Source organism: Pelodiscus sinensis, chromosome 15 (assembly GCF_049634645.1).
Source record: "Pelodiscus sinensis isolate JC-2024 chromosome 15, ASM4963464v1, whole genome shotgun sequence".
Taxonomy (NCBI): Eukaryota; Metazoa; Chordata; order Testudines; family Trionychidae; genus Pelodiscus; species Pelodiscus sinensis.
Window position 1 is genome coordinate 11,627,923 of NC_134725.1, and position 25,624 is coordinate 11,653,546.

The 25,624-nt window shown below is 45.9% G+C and overlaps 1 protein-coding gene across 2 annotated transcripts in view; it reads left to right on the top strand.

The window, feature by feature from the left end:
* The first annotated feature begins 12,320 nt into the window (after positions 1-12,320).
* The window catches only part of TESC (tescalcin), a 40,764-nt gene continuing 27,460 nt past the window's right edge, over positions 12,321-25,624 (top strand). The window contains exon 1 of one of the 2 annotated variants that reach the window (XM_075898176.1): positions 12,321-12,624. In XM_075898176.1, the coding sequence (XP_075754291.1) occupies positions 12,567-12,624 (58 nt within the window). In that variant the 5' untranslated portion in view covers positions 12,321-12,566. The remainder of the gene's footprint in view (positions 12,625-25,624) is intronic. The other variant, XM_006128313.4, reaches the window with a different exon arrangement.

Below are 25,624 nucleotides of genomic sequence, written 5' to 3' on the forward strand. Positions count from 1 at the left end.
TGAAAGCAAGGTAACTTGCACCAGTACAAATCCTACTTTTTACTAATGTATCACCTCTAAGATGGTGTGGGCAACTCCCAGATGATAACAGCAATCATGTCTTAGTCTGGGACCATCTGCTCTTCTGACTATGGGACAAACTTCCTAAGGGGAAAAAACTTTAAAAAAAAATAGTTCTGCAGCACGTTTTAGACTAACAAACATGTAGATGGTATCATGAGCTTTCGTGGGCGCAACCCGCTTCTTCACATGACTGGAGTGAAGGGTGCAGGGCACACACAAATAGCAGAGGGAGGGGATGAGGAGGGAAAGAGAAGGGAGGAAATAGGTTAAAAATATTGTCAATTACAGTGTATGTGCTAAATGAGGCTAATAGGTGGGCTCTAAGTACCCCGTGCTTGGCTTTTTATGTCATTAGGGTGTGGAATGCAGTGGCCCATCCAGGTCAGGACTTTGTTCAAACCTTGATTACAGGTGTCAAACTTGTAATTGAAACCAGTCAGATTGATCCAGAATTTGATTCCATTAGGCACATTATAATACTGTTCATTTTGAGAGTGCTTTCCCATGGTAACCAGAAGGGTGAAGGTCTGTCAGTGGCATATCTTTAGAATTAGTTGCTACACCAGGGAAGGAAGAAGAGCCAGAAGACTCCAAGAAGTGCACCAGAAAGTATGATTTTCCTTCTTTAACAACAATGTGACAGCAATAGTACGAGGTGGGTTGCATCTTGATGGGATCTCACAGAACTATACCTATGGTGCTTTGTAACTTTTTTCTGCTTTGAACCAGTTGGTGGAATTACCTTCTCTGCCACGTACACTATACCCCAAGGCTACATCTACACTGCCTTCTCTTGCACTAGAAAATATGCAAATGAGACAGTGATGAATATCGCCATGCCTCATTTGCATACTTAATGAGCTGCCATTTTTGCTCAAAAAGGAGCAGTCTACATGGCTCCTTTTTACGCAAAAACCCCCTTTCGCGCAAGAGCCATTCTTCCTGAAAAAAAGCAGAACGGCTCTTGCGCAAAAGCCCCTTATGCAAAAATGGTGGCTCATTAAGTATACAAATGAGGTACGGTGATATGCACTGCTTTGCCTCATTTGCATATTTTCTTACACATGAGAGGGAAGTGTAGACGTATCCCTATACACCCTGGCATTGATTACACTGGCTTTACAAACAACTCATCGACCTCTCTTCCTAGCAACCTTGTAGGTGTATGTGTTAATGCTGAACAGACAGTGCTGCATTCAGGACGGGGATCTGGACAGTGCATAGCATCCAAAAAAGGAGCTTTTATTCCAGATTTGTCTGGGAGATGGACAGACGTAAGAACAGTGACTTTTGCATGTTAATGCAGGGAAGCAGGGAAGTGGGGAGAAGATAGAGGGTTCTCTGATTCTTGAGAGTCCATCATTGTCATGATTTGAATAGGGTTCTCTGTAGAGCCTGTGAGATGAATTTATCAATTGATCTACATATCACTTGCCATCTTCCAGCACAACTGGGTCCCACAGTGCCAGAAGGCACTGTTAGCTGTATGGATTTTCCTTTAAAGCCAAGTGCTCTAACACTGCAGACCTGCGCATGACATGCGTCTTCCATACGGTGTGATATTTTTTGTCTTCGCTTCCAGCACTGCAGGAGAGGTATTTATGTGTATTGTTCCTTTGTCATGACACTGAGGCCCAATCAGAACATGCAGAATTGCAGTATTTTCTACAAATCCCAGCTGCTACTTGCTCTAATTCTGTTTCCCATTCCTGCTGAAATCTTATCTGCACTCAACTCTAAGAATTGTTTCTGTTGTGTCAGAATGGAAGAGAGAGGGGATGGACTTTGAATGGTCAGATTAGCTATTTGACCAAAAATCTGATCTAGTATATTTGGGTATGTCTACACTACCCCGCGAGTTCGAAATAGCGGGGTAATGTATGCATACCGAACTTGCTAATGAAGCCCGGGATTTGAATTTCAGTGGAGGTTCTGGGGCGGCTGCACACCCTCAGGGGGCTAGGGGTCGACGTCGTCGCCCCAGGACCGATACCAGCGGGGACATCAGGGCAAGCCCCAATTTTGACGCCCTGTTTGAGAGTCCCGTACCAATCTCCCGCCCTGGCCCCCCATTTTTGCCCATGCCCTTTTTGCCCATGCATGGGCCATAATAACATCAGATGCCTGGGTTCTGAACATAGTAAATGGAGGCTATACTATCCCATTCCTAGGCCCACTGCCCTCAAAACCCTCTTCTCCGTCCTTAGTAAGGGACACCCCTCACGAACACATCCTGTGTCAGGAGGTGTCTGCGCTCCTCGAAAAAGGAGCAATAGAGAAGGTTCCTCCGCATCTGCGATGAAGGGGTTTTTACTCCCGTTATTTTGTTGTCCCCAGGCTGAAGGGAGGGGTCCACCCCATCTTGGACCTCCGAGATTTAAACAAGGCGGTCATAAAACACAGGTTCTGAATGGTGACTTTGTTCCTCGGTCATCCCAGTGCTACAATTAGGAGACTGGTACACGACTCTCGACCTCAAGGACGCGTACTTTCACGTGTCGATCAGACCCAGCCACAGGAGGTTCCTCAGGTTTATGGTGGGCCAATACCATTTTCAGTTTAAGGTGCTCCCTTTTGGATTATGTATGGCACCAAGGGTATTCACAAAATGCATGGCGGTGGTTGCTGCATATCTCTGCAAACAAGGGGTGCACGTGTTTCCGTACCTCGATGACTGGCTGATCTGAGGTCGCGCGTACGAGCAGGTAGAAGCTCACGTGGCACTCACAAGAGCCTTTTTCCTAAGGTTGGGACTCATGATAAATGTTGAGAAGTCATCCCTGACTCCCTCCCAACAGATAGAATTTGTGGGGGCCCTCCTCGATTCGAGGGTGGCAAGGACGTTCCTGCCCAAGAGCAGGTTCCTCTCCATAGTGGAGCTGATCTCGGGGTTAACTCGGTCCCTATCACGACCCCTCGGGTCTGCTCCAGGCTCCTGGGCCATATGGCGGCGTGTACGTACACGGTCCGCCATGCCAGATTGCGGATGAGACCCATGCAGACGTGGTTGGCGAAGGCCTTCAGCCAGTCCAGGGGTCTTTGGGACTCGATAATTACGGTGCCCAAAGAAATTCTGGACTCCCTCCTATGGTGGACCCAGGAATCCGTGGTACACAGTGGGGTTCCTTTCAATGCCCCTCCCCCCTCCCTGACGCTGGTCACCAATGCATTCGACCTGGGCTAGGGAGCACACCTGGAGCAGCACAGGACTCAAGGCCTCTGGTCCCCCTGTGAGCGAGCCCTACACATAAACGTCCGGGAATTGCGGGCGGTGAGGCGAGCCTGCGAAGCCTTCCTGCCAAGACTCGCCCACCGCTCGATCCTGGTTCGTATGGACAACACAGCGGTGGTCTTTTATCTCAACAAGCAGGGTGGGGCGCGATCACCTTCCCTCTGCAAAGAGGCCCTGCAACTTTGGCATTTGTGCATCACGCACGGTATCACACCTCAAGCGGAGTACCTCCCGGGGTGCAAAAACCTGCTAGCAGACACGCTGAGCAGATCCTTTGAAGCGCACAAGTGGACCCTCAAGAACTCTGCTCTCCACCAGGTTTTCCGCAGGTGGGGTTATCCCTGCCTAGACCTGTTCGCCTCGGCACGCAATGCCAAGTGCAGGAACTACTGTTCCCTGCTGGGGCTGGAGAAATATTCCCTGAGGGATGCCCTGACGACCGTGTGGCCAGAGGGCATTCTCTATGCTTTTCCCCCGTTTCCCCTAATTTCCAGGGTATTGACCAGGACGAGGACCTTTCGGTCCTCGATCATCCTCATAGCCCCCAGGTGGCCCAGACAGTTCTGGTTCCCCATCCTGGTGGACATGCTTATCCAGGACCCAATAGCACTCCCTCTAGTCCGGGATATGCTAACTCAACCCTGGGGAAAGGGGATCATGGTTCACCTGGATCTCTGGTCTCTCCACCTAACGGCATGGTTTATCCGTGGTTGAACCAACCAGAAAGGGAATGTTCCCAAGAGGTTCAGATGGTTCTCCTCAGTAGCAGGAAACCTCTACTAGACGGTCGTACGCTGCCAAGTGGCGGCGCTTCTCGTCTTGGGCGTCCCGGAGAGGAGTACACCCGTCCTCGGCTCCTATTCCAACTATTCTTGACTACCTTTTCCAGCTTCGGTCTAGTGGCCTATCTTTTTCTTCTATCAAAGTTCATGTGGCATCTCTCTCTGCCTTCCACATTGGTATGGCAGGAGTCTCCCTTTTTTCTAACCCAGTGGTTGAAAGGTTTCTTACTGGCCTGGAAAAGCTGTACCCCTCGGTGAGGGCCCCGCTTCCCACCTGGGACCTTAACGTGGTCCTCCACAGGCTTATGCTACCTCCCTTTGAACCGCTGGCCACGTGTTCCCTGCAGCACCTTTCATTGAAGGTTGCTTTCATCATGGCCATTACATCGGCTCGAAGGGTGTCGGAACTAAGGGCGCTAACTGTAGACCCGCCCTACCTTGTTTTTTCTCATAACAATGTAAGGCTATGGCCTCATCCAGCCTTCCTCCTGAAGGTGGTATCACCATTCCACCTGTCCCAGGAGATTTATCTCCCGTTTTTTTCCCAAAACCTCACGCCTCCTCTAAGGAGCGGGTGCTTCACTCACTGGACGCCAAGCGGGCGCTGGCGTTCTACATTGATAGGACCAAGCCGTTCCATAAATCACAATTGTTTATTGCGTTTGGGGACAGGGTGAAAGGGTCGCCTATTTCGACACAAAGGCTATCAAGATGGGTGGTGCAATGCATCATAGAATGTTATCAACTGGCTGGTAAAACCCCACCCAGGGTGAAGGTGCACACTACCAGGGCGCAGGCGTCCTCGGTGGCCTTTGGTGCCCAGGTACCAATCACAGAAATTTGCAGGGCAGCCACATGGTCTTCCCTTCACACGTTTGCAACACACTATGCGCTACCTCAGCAGGCCAGGGAGGATGCAAGGGTGGGCTCTGCAGTCCTCGAATCTGTGATGTGAATATGTAAATATATATACATCCGGTTGTCTTTGTTCTTAATATGTGCCTTATCAGTGTTGGATTGTTCAAATAAATCCGTTTATTGTTCACCTTCCTTCATGACTCTGGTGGTATGACTGCTCCGACCCCTCCTACGTGGGGTTAGCTTGGTAGTCACCTACTTCGAATGGACATAAGCAACCACTTGAAGAAGAAAAGGACGGTTACTTATCTGTAACTGTTCTTCGAGATGTGTTGCTCATGTCCATTCGACTCCCACCCTACCTCGTTCCATGAGGTGTACCGGTAGTTCGGAATAGGAAGCCTAGTCCGAACTACCTAGTTCAAGCCCCGTGTAGCCGCGCTGCACGGGGTTCGAACCAGCGGGGTTTTAAAAATGGCGGCTCCCCGCTTATGCTAATGAAGCCCGGGAAATTCAAATCCCAGGCTTCATTTGCAAGTGCGGTATGCCCGCTAGTTTGAACTAGGAGGGTAGTGTAGACATACCCTTTGTTATTCCCCATCAAGCACATGACACTCCTACTTCTCCTGAGAATTCTGGCTGCAGTAACTCTGGGAGGGACCTGGATCTGTTTTGGGAAACTGTGCTCCTCATCTAGGGAAATGCAGTTCATCTTTTCATCACTCAGTTCCCTGACAAGCTCAGAATCTTGCTAGATCTGTAGAGTGCTTATTTCAAGGTCTTGGCTTCTCTGTCCCACTGTACTACAAATATGTCTTATTATTTACTCTTTGTTTACTAAGGAAACAGCAGACAGGATACGATTCCTGCTCAACTTCAGCTAATTTTTACACTTACAGCTGCTGGCTAGGAAGTACAGCTGAGGATAAGGCATAAGGCAACGAGCAGCAAGCATGTTAAAGAGATAAGATAAGAGAGCAACCAAAGAGAAGAAACACAGTTTAGCTTGAAGTCCGTGGTTGCCTGAAAGAGTTGAAAAAGGATGTGGAATCTGCTTACTCATGCTAATCAAGTGAGACAGCAGCATAGTTTTACACTGCTGTGGTCTCTAAACACCAGCAGACAAGCAACCCCTAAATGCTGATTCTTCGACATATTTTTTTCACAGAAAAATGTCAAGATGTTAAACTTCAGCAATGGAAATTCCTTTGGAGAGGGATTTTAATATATGCCTATCTCCCTTAATTTAACCTTTCTGGTGTTTGCTTTACGGTTCCTTGCTATCATAAGCAACCCGGGTTTCAAAAGTGATAGAAATGTAGCTGTGTTAGTCTGGTGTAGCTGAAACAAAATACAGGACTATGAAGCACTTTAAAGAGCTACATAGTCCTGTATTTTGTTTCTGGTTTCAAAAGGACGTGGATAATTTTGCAATAAAATCAATAATGGGGTGGTGCGCAGGTAAAGATTCAGAAATCAAATCTCATGTTTAGGCCATAAACTGACCCAGAGAGGATTGAGAAGTGTCTAGCCAATCTGTGTAGTAGGGCTGTGAAAGGAAGGATGGGTTGTTGGCCTTCATGGAGAAAGTGGGAAACATCTGTATTTTAAAGAAAATAGAAAGTGTTTTCCCTTTGATATAAAGGATAGTACATGACCCTTTGAGCCCTATAGACCTGTCAAGATTGGTATGGATAATCCGTCAACTTGTGAACAGAGCTACCTTGACTGCGGCCTCACCAATGCTGAATAAAGAGGAATAATCACTTCTCTAGATCTGTTGGCAATGCTCCTACTAATACATCCAAATATGCTGTCAACTTTCTTGGCTACCAGGGCACACTGCTGACTCTCATACAGCTTCTCATCCACTGTAATCCCCAGGTCTTTGGTTATGGAGCCTAGTATGCCCTGTCCCTCAGAGTGTGTCTAGACCAGTGGTCCCCAACCTTTCATGGCTGCTGGGCACCCGGAGGCGGGGCTGCTCACACACCGCGCTTCCAGGGGTGGGGCCACCCACGCGCCTGGGGAAGGAGCCGCACATGCACCACATGCCCGGGGCCAGCACCATGCATGTGCCATGCACCGGGGACGGGGTCAGCCCACATGTTTTGGCGGGTGCACATAAATGCCCCGGTGGGCACCATGGTGCCCACGGGCACCACATTGGGGACCACTGGTCTAGACTACAGGGTTTTGTTGACAAAAGTCCACTTTTGTCAACAAAACTATACCTGCGTGTACACTACCACCGAGTTCTGTTGATATAACGTCGAAAGAACTTCATTCTACTAGGAATAATGCCTTTTGTAGACAGAGTTCTGCTGACAGAAGGCATTATTGCATCTACACTGCCCTTTGCATCTACACTCTCATGTTGACAAAGCAGCTTGCTTTGTCAACAGAACTGGCTGTAGTCTAGATGCTCTTTGACAACAAAACAAAGCCTCTGTTGACAAAAGCCTGTAGTCTAGATGTACCCTCAGGGTACAAGCAGCATGAAGAGACAGTTCCTCTTTGTTGAGGATTTTTATTCCCTCCTCCTTTCCCCCGCCCTTGTTGAGCTGCAAACTCTGTTGACAGGAGGAATTCACTTCTAAGGTTCTTCTTCATGGGGGAGGGGCTGAAAAATAAGCTACAACATGTATTGGTCTCTGCATTATTCCCTCTAGTCTGTCCAGTGTGGATGGGCCTTCTTCAGCATCCAAGATTTAATGCCTTCTGCTGAGACTTAGCACTGTCAGGGTACATCTACACTGCAGCGTTATTTCAGAATAACTGACATCATTTCAAAATAACAAAGTGCCTGTCTGTAATCTGTAGAACTCCTTGCCAGAGGAGGCTGTGAAGGCTAGGACTATAATAGAGTTTAAAGAGAAGCTAGATAATTTCATGGAGGTTAGGTCCATAAAAGGCTATTAGCCAGGGGATAAAATTGTGTCCTTGGCCTTTGTTTGTCAGAGGCTGGAGAGGGATGGCAGGAGACAAATGGCTTGATCATTGTCTTCGGTCCACCCTCTCTGGGGCACCTGGTGCTGGCCACTATAAGCAGACAGGATACTGGGCTAGATGGACCTTTGGTCTGACCCAGTACAGCCGTTCTTATGTTCTAACCCACACACCTCGTGTGGTTCACTGTCCCATGCAGTGGCACCTAGACCACAGCAACAGATAAGACCAAGAGACTTCTACAGCATGGGCTGAGAGCCAGCTGGCTTTTAGCTCAAAGGGCAGAGGCTTCTAAACTAAGCTCCAGAGTCCCAGGTTCAAATCCACTCACAGGTCTACACAGCAAGCCTTTATTTCGGAATAATGTCAAGATGAAGGATTTATTACTCCAACTCCTGTAACCCTCATTTCACAGGAGTAAGGGAAGTTCGACTTCCTGCTGTGTAGACAGCGCCAAAATCCGAGTTCAGCAAACACGCAACTATTGCCTTAGATTATGGGGTACAGTTGTTATAGAGGAGACTAATGCTGGCTGATGTTCACAAGCATCCTGCAGAGTCTAATCACATTCTTATCCTTCTGAAAGTGTTTCTTTATGACACAGAGCTAAGCTGCATGTCTGTCACTGTTCAGTGGACACAGAGGTGGCCTTCGCACCTGATCTGCCCAGCATCACAGGCAAAACAGCCTCACTCAAAAATACACCTCAAGCTGACATTATTATTGTAAGTAAAGTAGGTGCGGAAAGAATGCAGAATGAAAAGATGTGTGTTGTCTTAAGGTCTTTGTAATAAAAGCCACCGGCGCTTGAGGTGTTTTACGAAAACCCTATTATTCATAAGGCAGCTAACTGTGTGTATTTTTTGATAAGCCATTGGGCTAGTGCCATGCAATGGTGACATTGCTGGTGCAGCCATGATCTGGCACTGGATTTATTTTCTGGACAGAAAGAAGCAACAGCATGACCTGGTGTGTGATAGGGGAGAACTTTTTAACTGTCTGGGTGCATTAATGAGACACTGAAGGAAATGCCTTGAGGAATAAGGCATCTCTCCCCCGGTCAGGTACTGACATAAGTGAAATCAAACAGCAGTGTTTTGATTTTACTGCTGCAGTGAGACACCATAGAACTAAATCAAAGGCTCTATAACACCATTGACACCAGTGTGGATTTAATCCAACAGAATGGTGATTTAAACCAGGGCAGAGTTGGCATTTGATGTTACTGCTGGAATTTGTACTGAGTCATTTCTGGGTCCCACTCCAGGCCCCTTTTCTCATGAAACACAGCTCATTTGCTGGTTTTCCTGGTATCTGGGTGCCACATCACTGTCCTTTTATCCACATAAATAGTTCTTCCACAGATGCCTTTTGCATTGAGTCAAACTGGGCAGCCTCCCCCATTCCCATTTCTTGCCGTTTGTTTGTAGTGGAGCCAAATCTCCCTGTGGGTTATGGGAAGGAGGTTAAGCTGCAGTATAATCCTCAAGGGAGCGTCTACACTGCACCCGTGGCTCAAAATAAGCTGCACAATATGAGCTATGCCAAGTGTGTAGCTTATTTTGAGTTAATTTCAAAATAGAGCGCTATTCCGAAACATTCCTTAATCCTTGTGCAACCAGGTTTACAGGGACATTGGAATAGTGTGCCCATTATTTTGAAAGATATTTTGAAATAATGGATGCGCTGTCAAGACATGAAAAATGCTATTTAGGGATACTGAAGTATCCTGAAATAGCACTGCTGTCTAGGAGTACTCCAAGTGACTCGGGATTTAAAAAATATACTCTGGAGGACTTGGAAAACTTTAGAATGTGTGAAGGGAAATTTATCAATGTTAGGTTATAATGGTGCTCCTACTCAGTGTTCCCTCTCTCTTTTTTTTTCCATCCATGTGTAGAATAAATCTTGTTATGTGCACCAATGAAGGTGTGGATGTGCACCACCAGTAGAAACACAAAGTGCCAGCTGCGGTCACTCTGCTAATCAGCAGGGTGGCATTTGAATCTCTCCTGGGTGGTCACCAGCTTATAGGGAACACTACTGGTTTTGTGGCACTAAAGTTAGTGGCAGTATTAGTTTTCATTGCTGATTTAAGTCCTGCATGGTTTATGTGATTAGATATTGTTGATAAACATTTCTCATATATCCGAGTGGCACAGAGCTTAAGGCTCTCATTGAATGAATCACAATCTAACAGAGTACGCTTAGGCAAAAGTCCAACCAATCAATAGAATGAAGTCTTAGAGGAGGATAGCAACCACTGGGACAGGTGGCTTACATGGCTTAATCCGCCCTTAGCTCATGGTTCTTCCCACTAAATTCTGTGGCTTTAAAGTGCATATACCGAGGCCTTGAGATCACAGAGGGTAAGGAGTACAATAGAACAGCATCCAGACACTGGCCATGTCTCATGTCTTTACACGTAATCTTCCCACAAAAGACATTTACATGGAGAATGCCTAATGCTGTAATGGTCCCTTTATGGTGACAAAGTGATGCAAAGGGATCAGTAGCATAAAGAAGGCTGCAAGCCTTTTCCACTCTGAATTTTCCAGCCTGGGGTTGAAATAGGTCAGTTTGTGGTAAATTGGTACGTTGTCACTGTTGTCTTATGCTTCAGAATCTGAGATTTCACTTAAAGAAAAAAAAAAGTTCTACAGATGAGAAGAGTAAAGTTAAGTGTGAAAACACATCTGGTGTGCAAGCAAATGCCATCCTGTCCCCTTAAGCAATAGCTCTGAGCAGAGTGGACTGCGTCACCATTTCTCTCGCTCGGGGATCAAAGTCTGACAGCGTGCTTACCAGGCTAGTGGGCTTGGGTTTCATAAACTGGACTGTGTGTACTTCCAAGCCCCCTGAGGCTGAATGCAGCCCAAGCCCTTCCTTCTGGTGTCAAGGCACACACTTTGGTCAGGGTACGGCTTGTCTGGCTGGCACCCTCTTTCTGACTTTGGCTAGCACCCCACAGTCCAGCTGCCATAAATAACCTCCACCCCGGATCATTGGTAACCTCCAAGACACTCCAGTTGTTTCTATATCCCTTCCCCCAAGCTCCTACCTTGTGGGATTACAGTTTGTCACCTTTCCAGGTACATGGAATAGCTGAAGCACTTAGGTCACAGGCTTTGCAGAAGTCATCTTGAATCATTACTTTTTATTTTAGACATCACAAGAGAGTTACAGGGCCAGGCAAATCAATAAAACATTTTCCCATCCTTCCTGGCCTCCATTTCCTCACCACTCTGGACCATTCTTCAGTGCAGAGTCTTGTAAGGAAACTAGGATCCTACATCTCCTTCTGTGCATGGTGTTTCCTCTGTTGTCTATACTCAGCCATCTGGTCTTTTTTTGTCACCCTACAATGTGACTCAATGAGAAACTTTTTTATATCCTCCAGACCCTGTAAGTGACCTCCTCAGGTGATCCAAGTCCCCCACCAGCTGATTCCTTACTTATTTACCAACCCATTTGAGTGGACTAGTTTTTTCTGAGCATAATAAGTCATTCCAAAGTGCATCCATGTGAGCAGAGACCCGTCATGGTTTAACAGTGTCCTTTGTAAGCCTATCACTGCCCCCTGGGAATTTCAATCCAGCATGGAGGTAAAAAGACCACAGTGACAGATTTATACAGAGTTTCATGATCTCTGACAAAATTAAGATGTTGTGAAATGACATATTACCACATCTGTTAACACTGAAACTTAATGGTAGATTAAGAATTTCCTCTGGCTATTTCTCTGGTGGTCAACTATGGTACAGCACCTACCCAAATCTTGGAGACATCTACTCTCCCCCCTTCCCCTGTGACATGTTTATTAAAGCGAGATGAAAACAAAACAGTGATAAGAACTAAGAAGAGAGCAACACATTTTTCTTCTCCTTTGCTTGCAAATGAAGAAGCTTGGATTGATGTTGGTGTAATGCAGCTTTTTAATCCTGGGAAACAATTGAGCTCCAGATCAGGGAAGCTTCTGTGCATGAAGAAAAGTTGCCTATAGTTAAAGCCACAACTGAGAGAGAAATCTCTCTCTGTGCCTTACAAAGTAGGAACACTACATCTGTCCCACTGAAGTATGGTAAGACTTGCTTAATTTAATTGCTTTGCAGTCCTTGAATGCCATGTACTATATAAGTGCAAAGCAGTACTAATAAATGTGACTATTTCACATCCTCCCTGCAAGCATGCCTTGCCACAAGGGGTGAATGCAGAGTAATATGTTTTTCTTGTTAATATAATGTCTTCCACTGCAGCTCTCAATGAAGAAATAATGAGCTGTATTGTAGGTTTCTAATCCCAAGTGATAAAGTGTGTAGGTAACAAATTATCTCCCTGCTGTCCTAAACCAGGTCTCTCTAAAACTTGGAGGACTCTTGGACCCTGAGGAAGCCTGGAGCTCTATAGATGTATGTATTATAATTAGTGCCTCACGCTTCCTCAAGGTTTAAACCGATGCACTGTACATTCATCCGGCTGGCAGTGCTGTTAGCCAACACCTTAAAACTCTCTTCGCAGAGCTACTTGCTTGTCTGTTCTCTTTGAATGTTTATTATTTCATTTGTTTTGGTTATACAACTTCCACCACCACTTTTTAATATTCCTCTCACCCTCAACCCTAGCTTGGGTTAACTGGATTTTACTTAGGCTGTTTTGTCTTATTACTTTATACATTTAAAGGGATGGGTTCCTCCAACTCTATGCCAGAAGAGATTCAAGAACTTGCTGATAAGACTGGTTGTGAGTACTGCTCTGTGTTTAGTTTCTTTATTTCCAATGTTTGATTTTTAATAATTGCAAATGGCTTTAATGGGAAACTGGCAAGGTCTCGCTTTCTTGTCTACTGCATCTCCAATAGACAGCTGTTTCCGCAAGGTTCAGTAAGCGTGGAACTGATGAAGAATGTGGTTTAACTGCATAAGTGACTCTCACCCAGACTTTCAGTTGCTCTATGTTGTTGCATTTTACAGTGGCTTTCGAAACCTAGACAAGTGTTAGCAGCAAGATGACAGTGCGGGTTTGAACAGGAAGGTTGTGTAAGTGAACTCGAAACACAAATCTTGTTCCCTCTGCTTTTTCTTGCCTCTCAGCCCTTTTAAGGGATCAGTTAGTTTTGTGTACCTCTCGCAGCTGATTATGCGACGGATGGGTTCACGAGGACAGCTAAGAGCTGAAAAATTGGAGACACAACCTTGCAGTGCTTTAATAACAGCTAGTTCTTCAAACTCTCTGTACCTTGACATCTCTGGCTACAAAATGAAGATGTCCCAACCTCCCAGGAGTGTGGAACTCTGATCATGAATGTTCCTAAATTGTGATGAGCTCCTTAGATGATAAGTAAATGAAAACTACTATTGCTGCTCATTGATTGTTCCAGTGAGACACATCTGACCATGTGAGCAAGGCAGAAGTGGAAATGCCTAGTGATTATATAATTCCTGGGTGTCTCGCCTTTGCCACTTAAGTGTTGGGAGCATTCTAACATAGGGTCCTGCAGGGATTGGTTCTTGGCCCTATCTTATTTTATGTTTTTATCAATGCGAATCTAAAATGGTCACTGATAAAGTTTGCCCGTGACACAAAATTTGGGGGAGTGAAAAATAACGAAGAGGAGAACAGTACACATTTTAGTATGGCTAAATACAAACGTGTATCTCCAGAACAAAGCACGAAGGCCACACTTCCATGGTGAGGAGACCTGGCTTGGTAAGCAGTGATTCTGAAAAAGATTTAAAGGTTTAGTGGATAATTGCCTGAACATTAGTGGCCAGTGCAAAGCCGTGGCCAAAGGAGCAGTCCTGGGAGGTATAAATGGGAATCTTGAGCAGGAGCCAGGAGATTATTTTACATCAGGATTTGGCACTGATGTGACCACTGCTAGAATCCTCTATCCAGTTCTAATGCCCACAATTCAAGAGTGATGTTTGATAAATTGAAAGAGTTCAGAGAAGAGCCAGGAGAATGATTAATGGGTTAAAAAAACCACTTTCTGGTGACAAATGCAAACAGAAGGTGAAGGAGTGTCTGGAAGGTATAACACAATGCAAGGGCTGGAAACTGAAGCCAGACACATTCGGACCGGAAATAAGGGTCACATTTTAACGGTGAGTGAATTTAACATTTTGAACAATTTACCCAGGGTCATAGTGGAGTCCCCATCACTGATGACAGTGAAAGCAAGACTGGATTTTTTGGTAAAAGGTCTGCTCTAGGAATTTATTCTTAGGGCAAACATGCACTTGGTAGCAATCTCTGGTAAGCTTTTCCTAACTCTCCAACCCAGTGCTCTTGTAGGGGGTGAGGGTCTCTGTGATTATTGAATCAAAAGCAAGACTGTCAGTTCAAGTTCATCCCAGTGTACCAAAAGCCCCTCCCACTGTTCCCTAATCTCTGCAAAACCCAGCCTAAACCTCTATATGCAAGAGGGGGGGTTGGTACCTCTCTGGGATTGTACAGTCTCAGGGGCACTCACCTCACCCCACTGCCCTCCCCCCAGAGTTTTGGGTTCTGGAGGAGCTATGGTACTCTTCCCCTGTGGAGCAGAGCACAATCCTACACGCACTCGTCATAAGTTTAGAGTCATGATGATCCCAAAAGACAATTCATGGGGTTGCCATAACTACTGCAATGAACACACATGTGTTCTAGCTGCTAACCTGATCCTAAACAACTTGCATCCAGGAGCTTCAAAATTCATTTCTCAACTTCATCCCCTGCACCCAAAGCTCAGAGTTTTATTCTGGGCCTTTTCATAGAGGGACAAAGTGTAACGTTTGGATCTAGCAGTAGAGTCGGATTCTGAACACTGAAATGTTAAGATCTGGGATCTTACGATGAGCGAGTTGTTTCATTTTTAAAAGTGGGTATGTAATATTAATATAAAAAATCACTTATATGCATTTTGTAATTAATACATTTGGGGAAGAATAACGTAGCTGCTTTCTAGATTCAAAAGCTCTGTCTTTTAATGCTACTCTGACCTTTTAAAGGTTGTTGTTTTCCCTCTAGTTCACTATTTGTATGCTTAGACCTTATTAGAATTTTTAGTACAAAATATTCTTAAATAGAAACAAGACACACGCACATCCAAAAAACAGTAATAGCTCTGCATGTGATGAAGCATTTTGATTACAGAAAAATTAGCCTGCCCATAGCAAGCAAGACAGAAACAACAAATTAAGTAAAACCACATAGAGCCAATTAATTAAAATCAGTTAACGTGGAATAATTTAAACAGACAATCTTCCAGATTCTCATCCAGATGATTAAACTATTAAACGTATAGGTAGGAAGATAACCAGTTTGCATACGAGGGACCTGGTTAGCAGATGAATAAATTTTACTCTGATTTGGTGCCTCAAGAAAAGAAAATACTGTCTTATGGCTACAAAATCAAATTCATTACTGTAAATACTCACAGTTTCAAGAAAGTCACTGGAGTTATACCATCATGAAAGTGTTTCTTTATAACCAATGAGAGGTATATTCAAGGTACACAATATGATACAGATGCTTGCTCCAGAACTTTTTCCCTCTATCCTATATTCCTTAAGATAGAAGGATTTACGTTGCATGGTGTAAATCATCCCAACAGAATTGCCCAGAAAATTGATCTAAGCTAGAGAGAAACTTTCTATCAATAAAACCCTTTCATGGAAATTCAGCCTGGTTGATTTAGAGTATTGTGTCATGATGGTTTGAAATCAGATAAGTCAATCTTATCCTGCCAACAGTGCAGGTGACAGAACTAAATGACCTCTCAAAGTCTCTCCCAAGTCTACAAATCTATGGTTCTATGATCAGCTGAGTTTTGGAATCAGCTGAAATTGCTGCTTGTCGCTCAGTTTCATAACCGAGCATGAGTGTCTGTGCAGCTCCAGCACACAAATGCACCAATACTTAGATGTGGGTTTATTTTAAACGAACCAAAAGCAAAACTTGGGCAGTGGAGTGGTGTGATAAACTGTGTGAAGCACCCCCAAAGACAATGTTTGTATGACATACTCACCCTGCCTCCCACCTTGAGAATCGTAATTGATGAGTTTCCCTGCAGAGTCGTCTGGCACTTGAGTCCCTTCTGGGGATGTGCCACCAAGGATTTTTCATTTTGTTTTGGGGGTTTTAAGGTGAATGATTTGTTTGAGGTTTTGAGATGTCATTGGTTCATTCATTTGTGCTGCAGTTGCATCCTAAAGCTGACAGCAAGAAAGCGAGGGCACATGGGAAGTGTAAAATGCCAACGTGATTACAAGCAGCAGGTCATCTTGGGCTGATTCATTCCATAAAATAGAGCTAGGGAAAGTATTAGGTTATTTTCCTTACTATTCCTAGTGTTAGTTAATAATAGCCTATTGCCCAGCACAGTGACAATTTCACAGAGATATCACAAAAGGAATCAAAACACTCACAGATGACTTAACCAGTCATTTGGTTTTACTCTTGATTTACAATTTTTTTCAGTGCATAATTTCAAAGATAAAATATGCAGGGGGCAGTTTGTGTAGCAGCTAGCACAATGAGGGTGTGGCTTATGAGTAGGACTCCTAAATGCTACCACAATATAAATGGGATGAGCTGAGAAATACTCACCATACAGCTATCCTCATTGCCCTCATAGCCGTCTGTAATAATAAGCAAAATGCAGGACAATGTAGCACTTTAAAGACTAACAAGATGGTTTATTAGATGATGAGCTTTCGTGGGCCAGACCCACTTCCTCATCATCTAATAAACCATCTTGTTAGTCTTTAAAGTGCTACATTGTCCTGCATTTTGCTTCAACTACCCCAGACTAACACGGCTACATTTCTATCACTGTAATAATAAGAATTGGTATGATCTAGGGATTAATTAGGCATGCAAACACACACATGCACAAAGATCAGTTTCGGCATGAGTAGAAACCTAAATAATATTAACCCTCTGAAAGTGAATTTGAGTGCAATGTTCAAATAATTTGGATGAAAGGTTATAAATGCAACTGCAACCAGAAGTTAAGCAGCAATTAATTAGTTTTGGCATCAAAAATATGTTCCCAATTCTAATTCTATTGCTGTTTGGATCTACAAATCAATAGATCATAAATCTTCCATACCACTTCATTTTGCAAAGAGTCTTTCATTCAGATTATATCCTAAGATACTTTATGGCATGAATACAAGTTACAGAGTTGAATAATACCTAATGAAATAGGAAGGAGAGATGCAATGTCTAGACAAGGGAGAAAACATTTTTCTGGCCATCTAGGATTTGACACGAGGAGAATCAATGTGGTACAGAGAAGCAGGGCAGCTGTTCCAAGTGTAAGGAGTGGCATAGAAGCAGCATGCTCACCTCCTCTGTTGGGACTTGATAAAGGAAGAGGGCTGGGGAGGCTGCAGCAAACCCAGGATTAATTCTAGGCACTGACTGATTTTTGAGCATGCTTCACAGGTTCAAGTGACAAAGATATTGCACCTGCCCCAAAGAACTTGTCTCATGGATGCTTCATACTGCATCAAGGAAGAGCTGTAAACAGCCAAAAGGGAGAGGCAGTGTGGTCTAGCGTATAGAGCCCTAGGAGACCTAGTTTGTATTCCTGGCTCTGCCATGAGCCTGCTGCATGATTCTGGGCAATTTGCCTCTCCCCGCTTTGCTTCTTTTTTCCCTTCCACTGTCTGTCCTATCCCTCTAGAACAGGGCAGGGGTTGGCTTGTACTATGCACTTGTACTGTACTGCCTAGATCTGGACTGATGTTGCTCTAAAGAGGCTACTCTAAATGAAATAACAATGGCAAGAGCCAGCCTTTATTTTAAAAAAAAAAGCAGCTTGTAGCAGGCCAATCTGATATTGAGTTATTTACAGCCAGCTCCTTTGTGAATGCAGTCACCTGACCCTCTGAGGCTTGGGGTCTGTGAAGTGGATCCTACCTTCTTATCAGAGCCTCTTGGTAGGCTACATTTAGAGTGAGTGACTCTGGAATGCCAGCAGCCTACACTGTATTCTGTCTTTAAAATCAAAAGTTCCATGCCATGTTCCCATGAGATCCTATATTGAGGGCCCTCCATAGACTGCATTCTGCTCTGAGTCTGAGCATGCTTATTGCGTTTGCGTGTTCTAATATACTAATGGGCTTTAATGAGGGGCTAATCTGGCTGCCTGTTAAGTGCCTGTGCTTGCAGACAGGTGGGTATGTTGGCCTGGTTGATATCTCTCCCTTCTTTATCTATTAGATTAACATTTAAGAGAGAGAGAGGCTGGAGCCTTTGGTTTTTCTTGTTGTCTCAGTGTGCGTCTGACTCAACCCTCAGTAGCACCAAACAAGGAAGGGATGTTTGTAGAGTGAGGAAATATATTTTAAATTACTGTAGGAATTTTTTAAAATCAAAACAAATTATTGAAAAAGGATCAGCAGGTTGGATTCCACCTTGATAAGGTTCACATGGTAGTGGAAACATCAGATACACATGACAAAGCATGGTCCCTGGTGGGGATGTGGCCTCCAGGGTCTATCATTGATGCTGAAATGTCATTTCTAAGGCTGAGATGGTGGAGGAGAGGCAGCAGAACTAATTGTCTCATTGGGGCTGGGAGATCCAAATTCTCTCAGGGCTAACTTATGCACTTAGGACACTCAAGCTCAACCCTCCCATTGATTGCAATGGAGGCAGGATTGCTGGGTAGGCGGTGTGCTGAACCCACGGTATAGTTTCTAGGGAGTTTCTGGTGCTCTCCCAGGTGACAATAGAGCAGCTCTGATTTTAAAGGAGGTAAAGTCCAATCTAGCTTTCCAGCACTAGGTGGGAGGGGGATGCTGTGATCTGCACAGGGACATTGCCAATGCACATATGCAAGTCCTACAATGTCATGTGTTCATGGTGGGCCTCTTGCTGCCTTAATTCTCAGCGAGGCACGGGGGTCATGGAGAGGGAAGGAGCAGAGAATGTGGAGGTGTTTTACAGGCTCCCAAATCCAGTGGGCTGTGCCCACGAAATCTCATGATACCCTCTCCATGTTTTGTTAGTCTATAAAGTGCTACCAGACCATTTGCTTGCTGTTTTTTTTCTGTAACAGACTAACTCGACTACCCCCTGAAAATCAAGTGTGTGTTTTTTTTTTTTTTTAACATTTCACTTGCAGATTGAGATGTCCAGAGAAGCTGGCCATGTCAATCCCTCAAGACAGTCACTGACAGGCTAAGCATAGCAGCTAAGGCAGCACAGCCCAACTGGAGACCAGCTCCCATGGAGGAGGGAGACACTAGTGGTGTCGTGGGAACTGTTGGCGCATGTTGCTCTCAGCCATGCCTTGAGCACTGCTCTGAAGTGTGCAAAGGCTTATGCCAGTTAACCAGTCATTAGAAAGAAAGGTCCTCATAACCCAGCTGATCCTTTCCATCTCTCTGGGGCTAGAAGCATGGAAGAGAGTAGATTCATGGTGGGGCTGGGTGAAATGTGACAATTGCCCAAAGGGTTTTTAGGGTGTGAATGCCAAGGTGGAGGAGAGATGACAAAAATGGGCTCAGGGGGCCTCAGTTCAAACAAGACCATTTCAGGATGATCCCTGGAAGACTTTCCTAACAATGCAGCTGTCAGACCATAAAAGTCTCCCAAGGGCAGGGGTGAAAGGCACATCCCTGGAGCTGTGTGCAACTGGACTAGATAAGGCCCTTCTGTGAATATCCTAAGGCACCATCCTTCCGTGGCTGGAGGATGTTCCAGATGACTCAGCAGGTCTCTGACTCCATGAACTGGCATGTGACTGTCACTGATAGTCTTCTCTGGCCTTCACCCTCCAAAGCAGGGGTGGGGAACCTCCGGCCTATGGGCTGAGTCCGGCCCATCAAACAATTTAATCCGGCCCTCGGGGGGGGGGGGGGGGGGGGAGAGGGATCCAGCGGCCATGAAATGCTGCGGGCGGGGGATGGGGAAGTGGGAGTTTCCTGGGGCTGCTTTCAAAACTTCCCCCAGACTCTCCTGCAGTGGGGGGCCGGACACTTCTGGTTCCTCTCTTGCAGATGGGAGAGGCACGTAGGAGACCTCGCCAGATGGGGAAAGCGCCGCATGTTGGAGTTCCTGAGTAAAAAAGAGCGCCAGCCTTTCTCTGCTTATTGTTCCCGCCCCGCACCAGGCAACTCTGAAGGGCTGGAGCACTTAAGGAAGTGTGCAGGGACGGGGAAGGAAGTGGGAGGGGGAAATTCATCACTGGAGTGAGAGGGAAGGAAAGATCCTGAGTCCCTTGCCTGCATGGGGGAGGCCACAGCAGTGTCAGCATCCCCCCTCTCCCTTCCTTGCATAGGGTGGCCACACACTTCTCACTTTTGTCTGGCCCCTGACTGATACCTCAGTTGACCCAAAAAAGGTTCCCTATCCCTGCTCTAAAGCATGAGGATAGAGAGAGCACACATTGCTACCACTGCCCAGTCACTCACCCATGATCTCTTTGGGCCGGATACCTTTTCTCTTGCAAGCATAAGGAGGAAGGAGTTTTGCTGTAGACTTCAGTGGCAGAAGGATCAAGCGCTTAAGAAGCAGGTGGCAGGAACACAAACTATAATTTATTTGCTTGCCCCATGATTAAAGGGAAAAATCCTCTCAGAGTCCTTTTTTTTGCTCAACAACTTTGGTCTTCCCTCCCCCCTTCTTTTCCCTTCAACAGAATTTTTTCCTGGTATTTTTTTGGGAGAGAAGGGAAGCGAGAGTGGGGGGTTGGTATTTTTGTTTCAACCATGTGGCAACCCTAAGGGTCGGACCTCAAGGCCTAAGTCAGTGGCCAGCTGGTGTGCCGGGTAGAACTATGGGAACACACTTCTTTCCACACAGGGAAGGACCTGGCTTTGGCTGGAGGAGAAATCGCATCATTTATGGACAGGTAGTGCAGTCTGCTTACCAGACTGAAGCAAAATGCAGGACAATGTAGCTTACCAGACTGTGACTCATGCAGGCCAGAACTCCTGAGCCAAAATATTAAATCAACCACCTGAGAAGTTAAAGGCTTACCCTGCCCAGGTGGGAAGAGACAGCAGTGTTTAGTCATTGCCAGCTGTCTGTTCGGTGGCTTTTGTGAAATGAGTTGATGAGCTCAAAGCCTTTTTCCAGGGCACAGGTGTTCTTTTTACCAAACTCGCTGTCAGGACAGGTTCATCAGCTGCAGAGTGGGCAGAAGAAACCTGGGCTGGCCCGTGTTTCTGTAGAGCAGCATTTAATCCAGCACCTTTCAATGGTACAAACATTCACTTAGGCAAAAATAACACAGCCTTCATCCTCGGCCATGATTCCTCTCTCTCATGTGAATACAAACAATGAAATGGTACAGCTTAGGTTCCCCTCTTCTACAGTGCACATCCAGGCTGTCAGAGGAACATATTAGGAGGTAAGATGGTGTCACATAATGCCCAAGAAGTAGCCCATTCAGCTAAATCACAACTCAAGCCCCAAATTTACAATATTGGTACCTGGCTGCTCTGCTATATAGGTAATATGTCTCTGTGGCATTTGTAACACGTCCATCATTGTGGCATCTAGGCACCAAAGTCAAGTCACAATGTTGTACGAGTGTGACAGGTGCTGTTTCCCAGTGCACTGTCAAAGCCACTGCCACTTGCATCCTTGCTCTCTGGGGCTCCTCACCAACCTGCCCTGCAGGACCAGATTGCCTGGTCTTCCCCCAACATATCACAGAGCTTCCCATGCCCCTCAACCCCACAAAGGACAATGCACTTCCATTCTGGGAGAATGCAGTTCAAGGGCACAATGGCCAGGAATTGAATCCCCAGATGGAATCAGAACCCCAAATAAATCTCTTTCATTGTGTGAGAGTTTCACACATTGAAAGCTCATTCAGGTTAGCCCCCCTTTAAAAATGAAAGAGAATATGCACACTGATTGTTTCCCCCGGGTAACAATTATTTACTCTGGGCTTGCTAGTAAATAAAAGTATTTTTATTATGTACAAACTGTAGGAGTTTGGTTGCAAGTGAAAAAAGGCAGATCAAAGTAAGTGACAGAGTTAAAAGAAAAGAAAACGCATAACTAGTTCTAATATACTAGGGCTCATTGAAAATTTTCTGTAACATTGCTCTTATTACAGGCAAGCCTTCAAGTCAGAGATCTTTTATTCTGACTCAGGTCTCTGGCTCTCCTTTTGGGTATGTCTCTCCAGTCAAAGAAAAAAGAGACTGATAGCTTTTCAGACTTCCTTTTAGGATGGATCCTTTGTTTCTATACCCCTCCCCTTCCATGGAAAATTACCTGGTTAAACAGTATATCAGTATAAGTTGGTTTGGTCACCTGTCTTTCCAGGCCCACGCACTTCTCAAACTTCAGACAGAAAATCGGGCTGTTTACAGGCCATTAAGTTGATCATCCAGTCATTAAAGTTGCCAGAGTATTGGAAACACTCTTGATGGCTTTCATTTGCATATTTAAAGCCATAAACCATTCCATATCCCAACTTTATACACAAGAATGATACATGGGCAGCAGGTTTAAAACAAATAAAAGGAAGTTCTTCTTCACACAGTGCATATTCAATCTGTGGAACTCCTTGCCTAAGGAGGTTGTGAAGTCTAGGACTATAACAGGGTTTAAAAGAGAACTAGATAAATTCATGGAGAGTCAGTCCATTAATGGCTATTAGCCAGGATGGGTAAGGAATGGTGTCCCTAGCTTCTATTTGTCAGAGGGTGGAGATGGATGGTAGGATAGAGATTGCTTGATCATTACCTGTTCGGTTCATTCCTTCTGGGACACCTGGCATTGGCCACTGTTGGCAGACAGGATACTGGACTGGATGGACCTTTGGTCTGACACAGTATAGACATTCTTATGTTTTTATGTTATGTTCACCAAAATAGGATATACAGAACCAGCAGATTGTGACATTAAATCTGATGAAGTATTTTGTCCAAAGCACCTTCGCGTTGTGCATATTTGTATCCATAAGGCTATTTCATAAAGCATGGGGGTGAGAACTGTGCCAATGGGTGTCTGCTAAGTTATTATCATACTTCATCTCTTCTTCCAAAAGAAAATATGTAAGTCTCTGCTGCACATGATACAAAATAGGAGGGAGGTTAGAGAGCGGGAAGGTGGGTCTAGTTCAAGCTGAATGTCTATCTGCATTTGGCATATATAGAGTACAATTATAATGAAAAGCAAGGGCAGCAGATATTAGGTGGGGGAATGCCTATTACAGCTGTACTGGGGGGCAGAGGGTTGCTGCTCCTAGCACCCTCCCTCCCCCCGCACGCGCACACACATACACCATGCTCCAGGGTTGGGGAGGCTGGGATCATGTGCTTTTCTCCCTCCCCGGTGCTCTGGGGCTGGGGTCACATTCTGCACTGTCTGCTCTCCCCATGGAGCTGGAATGAACCCCCACGGTGCAGGGGGTGGGGCTTGGGCAGATGAGGTGGGGTAGGGGACAGCCTGGGGACATCAACGTGAAGTAACAGGTCAAACATGAGTTGTTTTTAGAGTTGGCCCTCAGTGTTACCTACACAAACCTGCAGCTTGCTAGTGGAGCCATGCAAGGGAAGTTGGTGGGCTCGTAGCAAGAAGAAAACAAAACCCCCTCAGCTTTTCATTTGCAAACAGAGCAGGTTTGATCTGGAATCAGTGAACATTGGCTGGGTAACTAGATGAAGCTATTTGCTAAGGAGGGACATTGTGACCAACTGACGAGGTCACTGGACATGGCCTCAGGAGACCTGGGTGCCATTCCTGGCTCTGCTATTGGCCTGCTGGGTGATCGTGGGCAGGTCACATCACCCCTCCCCCCCATGCCTCAGTTTCCCCATCTGTCAAATGCTGTTGATGAAACCTGACCTTTATAAAACACTTCAAGATTGACTGATGGAAACTCTGTCTAAGAGTGGCTGTTGAATTAGAGTCACTTTTCAGGACTGAATCACATTGGCCAGTCCCCATCGTCAGGCCCTTGAGAGGCCGAGGCTCAAGAGGAACTCTGCTTCCTCCCTACTTCGCTCAGGAGCTGTGTATATTCAGAGGCTGACTCCCTCCAGCAGGGCTACTCAATACATGGCTCGGCCTGTTAGTTTGCGGCCCACAGTGCAGTTTGGGTTTACACAGGGCTCAACACGCGGCCCACAGGTGGGATCCTTTGAACATGGCCTCACTGGGAACATGCTCTGTAACGGCGAGGCATCTCCCAGGCCGGATGAGCATTGAAAGATGCAAGCGGACAGGCTGTCTTGACAGACGGGTGCAGAGTGTTGGTATTTCTAACCTCCAGGAAGGAGGTGCAGGGAGCACCAGGGCATTGTGGGAAGTGCTTTGTATTCATGCCTCTCAGTAAGAAAGAAGCTCTTTGCATATATTTGCAGATATATTTACATGTGTATACAACCACACTTAGGTTGTAACCCTCGGCATGTTCCATGAGTATCACTGTGGCCCCCGGGTTTCCAAAGTGGAGTATTCCTGAGAGCACACTGGCGGGAGTGAAAGACAGGTTTCCTGCATTGCCCTAAGTCTTGTAACAGCTATTGGTGGAGCAATGTTACTGTCATGCAGAGGCTGCCTACCCTCTGACATTTGTAGGATAACTGCAGCTAATGTTGGCTAGGGAGAGGGCTCCCACTGGGAGCAGAGGAGGACAAGAAGGGAGGGGAATGTTTGGAAAGGAGTGTGAAGTTCTAGCCTGCATGGCTGAAAAGACATCCCTCGCCAGGAAAAGGTAAGTCTGAAGCGCATTCTCCATTGAGATACATAAATTGGAGCAGTAGTTGGTGTGTGGATTGAGGCAGCTGTGCGTGTAAATCAGAATAAAACAGAAAGTTTGGCCTCTGGAGGGGTCATCACCCTGGCTTATTGTTCCTTCCCTGGCTGTTTATGTATGTGCATTAGTTGGCAGAGAGGAGAGGGGGAAGTTTCTGAAAGTTATATTAGAAGCCAAATCTATGTAGGGTTGGCCCAGACCCAGGATAAGCCAGGCTCTGAGAACTCCACTGGGAAGTGGATTCCCACGACTACAGCTAGACCTAGAATGTCATCTCTCTGGGGCAAGGCTGTGTTTGTATTGCACTTGGCTTGGGTGCCACCAGACTTCAAATACTGCCTAGGATCAACGACAACACAATGGGAACAGACAGACCCATTTCCACTGACTGTCTTCACTGCTCTGCTGGGACTCGGAGCCAAAGGGATCTGGAGATGCAGAGAAGCGCCTTGTGGGATTTCCAAGGTACCTAGAGGCTTACCTGTGTCTTCAGGCACCCAAGTGCCTTTAAAACACCAGCCCTGGCTCTGTGAGCAGTGACCTTGTCTGCCTGTGGAGCAGGAGCCCTTAGAAGTGCCATTGGAACTCAGCTCCTGATGATGCCCGGATGCCTACATCAGCCTGACTTTGTGGGAAAGGCACTGCAATTCTTTTGAACCCAGTGTGGAGGGCAACTGGTCATCTGCCTAGTCAAAAGGAGCGCTGGGTCCCTCCTTGTGCTGCCAATGGCAGCATGTGGAGGAGACCTGGCTTTGGGAGACCCCCTTTTGTTTTGTACCAGGGGCAGATGAGTCACCTGGGAGGGAGTGGTGAGCCCATATTGCAGCACACATAGCCATGCCAGCTTTTCACTAGCATGTGAAATGGCTGTCTAATGACCACTGGTGGTCCCTAATGCACAATAGTAGCACTGGGCACTCATTCTGCCCTCCATCTGTGCATCCCAAAGTGCTCCACAACCCTCTTGAGGTGTTCCCTCCATTTTACGTATGTGCAAAGCCGCATTACAGTGAAGTTGCA